The following is a 1,295-nucleotide window of genomic DNA, read 5'->3' on the forward strand; positions in this document are numbered from 1 at the left end:
GCTGTGCCCAACCTGTGTGTTGTGAAGCTACCATCTGTGAGCCTGCCTGTGCCGTGAGCGGCTGTGCCCAACCGGTGTGTTGTGAAGCTACCATCTGTGAGCCTGCCTGTGCCGTGAGCAGCTGTGCCCAACCTGTGTGTTGTGAAGCTACCATCTGTGAGCCTGCCTGTGCCGTGAGCAGCTGTGCCCAGCCTGTGTGCTGTGAAGCTACCATTTGTGAGCCTTCTTGCTCAGTGAGCAGTTGCTGCCAACCTGTGTACTCTGAGGCCCCTTCCTGCCAGCCAGTTCTCTGTGTACCTGCTCCCTGCCAGTCCATGATATGCAAACCCAGCTGCTGCCAGCCAGTCATCTGTGAGCCCAGCTGCTGTTCAGCTGTCTGCACTGCGCCTAGCTCCTGCCAACCAGTGATCTGTGAGCCCACTTGCTGTCAGCCAGTCTGCCCCACACCTAGCTGCTGTCCGTCTGTCTGCTCTGTGGCTAATAGCTGCCAGGCTGTCTGCTGTGACCCCAGTCCTTGTGAGCCATCTTGCTCAGAGCCCAGCAACTGCCAGCCAGCTCCCTGTGTGGCTCTGGTCTGTGAGCCTGTCTGTCTTCGCCCTATCTGCTGTGTTCCAAGCCCTTGTGAGCCACCTTGTGTCTCCAGCACTTGCCAAGAGCCCTCTTGTTGCATCTCCAGCATCTGCCAGTCCATCTGCTCTGAGCCCAGTCCTTGTTCAGCAAGTATCTGTGTGCCCAGTCCATGTCAACCTAACTGCTACATAGTTAAGCGCTGCCGGTCCACCTGCCCTGAGCCTATTTCCTGCCCATCTACCTCCTGCCAACCTCTCTGCTGCCGCCCGGGGTCTTCTGCATCTGCCATCTGCCAACCAACTTGCTCTCGGACTTTCTACATACCCAGCTCCTGCAAACCGCCTTGCACCCCTCCGGTTTCTTATCGCCCATTCTGTCGCCCAATCTGCTCTGGACCCATCACTTATAGGCAGCCATATGTGACATCCATCTCCTATCGCCCTGCCTGCTACCGTCCATGCTACTCCATCCTGCGCCGTCCGGCCTGTGTCACTTCTCTCTCTTACCGTCCAATCTCCTCCCGTCTGCCTTGTGCTGCTGACTCCTGTAAACGGGATTGCAAAAAATCTACTTCTAGCCAACCAGATTGCACTGACTCGACGTCCTGCAAGGCCGAGGTCTCAAATGCCAGTCCCTGCCAACCCAGTGAGGCCAAACCCACCAGCCCAACCACCCGTGAGGCTGTAGCCAGCTCGCCACCTGCCGCCAAGCCTGCTGACCACTGA

General features: G+C 57.8%; 1 protein-coding gene across 1 annotated transcript in view; it reads left to right on the forward strand.

Moving 5' to 3' along the window:
* LOC132004124 (keratin-associated protein 16-1) overlaps positions 1 to 1,295 on the forward strand; it is a 1,564-nt gene extending 269 nt beyond the window's left edge. Inside the window, exon 2 of the mRNA XM_059380228.1 lies at positions 28 to 1,295. Coding sequence (XP_059236211.1) covers positions 28 to 1,295 — 1,268 coding nt within the window. The remainder of the gene's footprint in view (positions 1 to 27) is intronic.

This window comes from Mustela nigripes, chromosome 16 (genome assembly GCF_022355385.1).
Source record: "Mustela nigripes isolate SB6536 chromosome 16, MUSNIG.SB6536, whole genome shotgun sequence".
NCBI lineage: Eukaryota > Metazoa > Chordata > Mammalia > Carnivora > Mustelidae > Mustela > Mustela nigripes.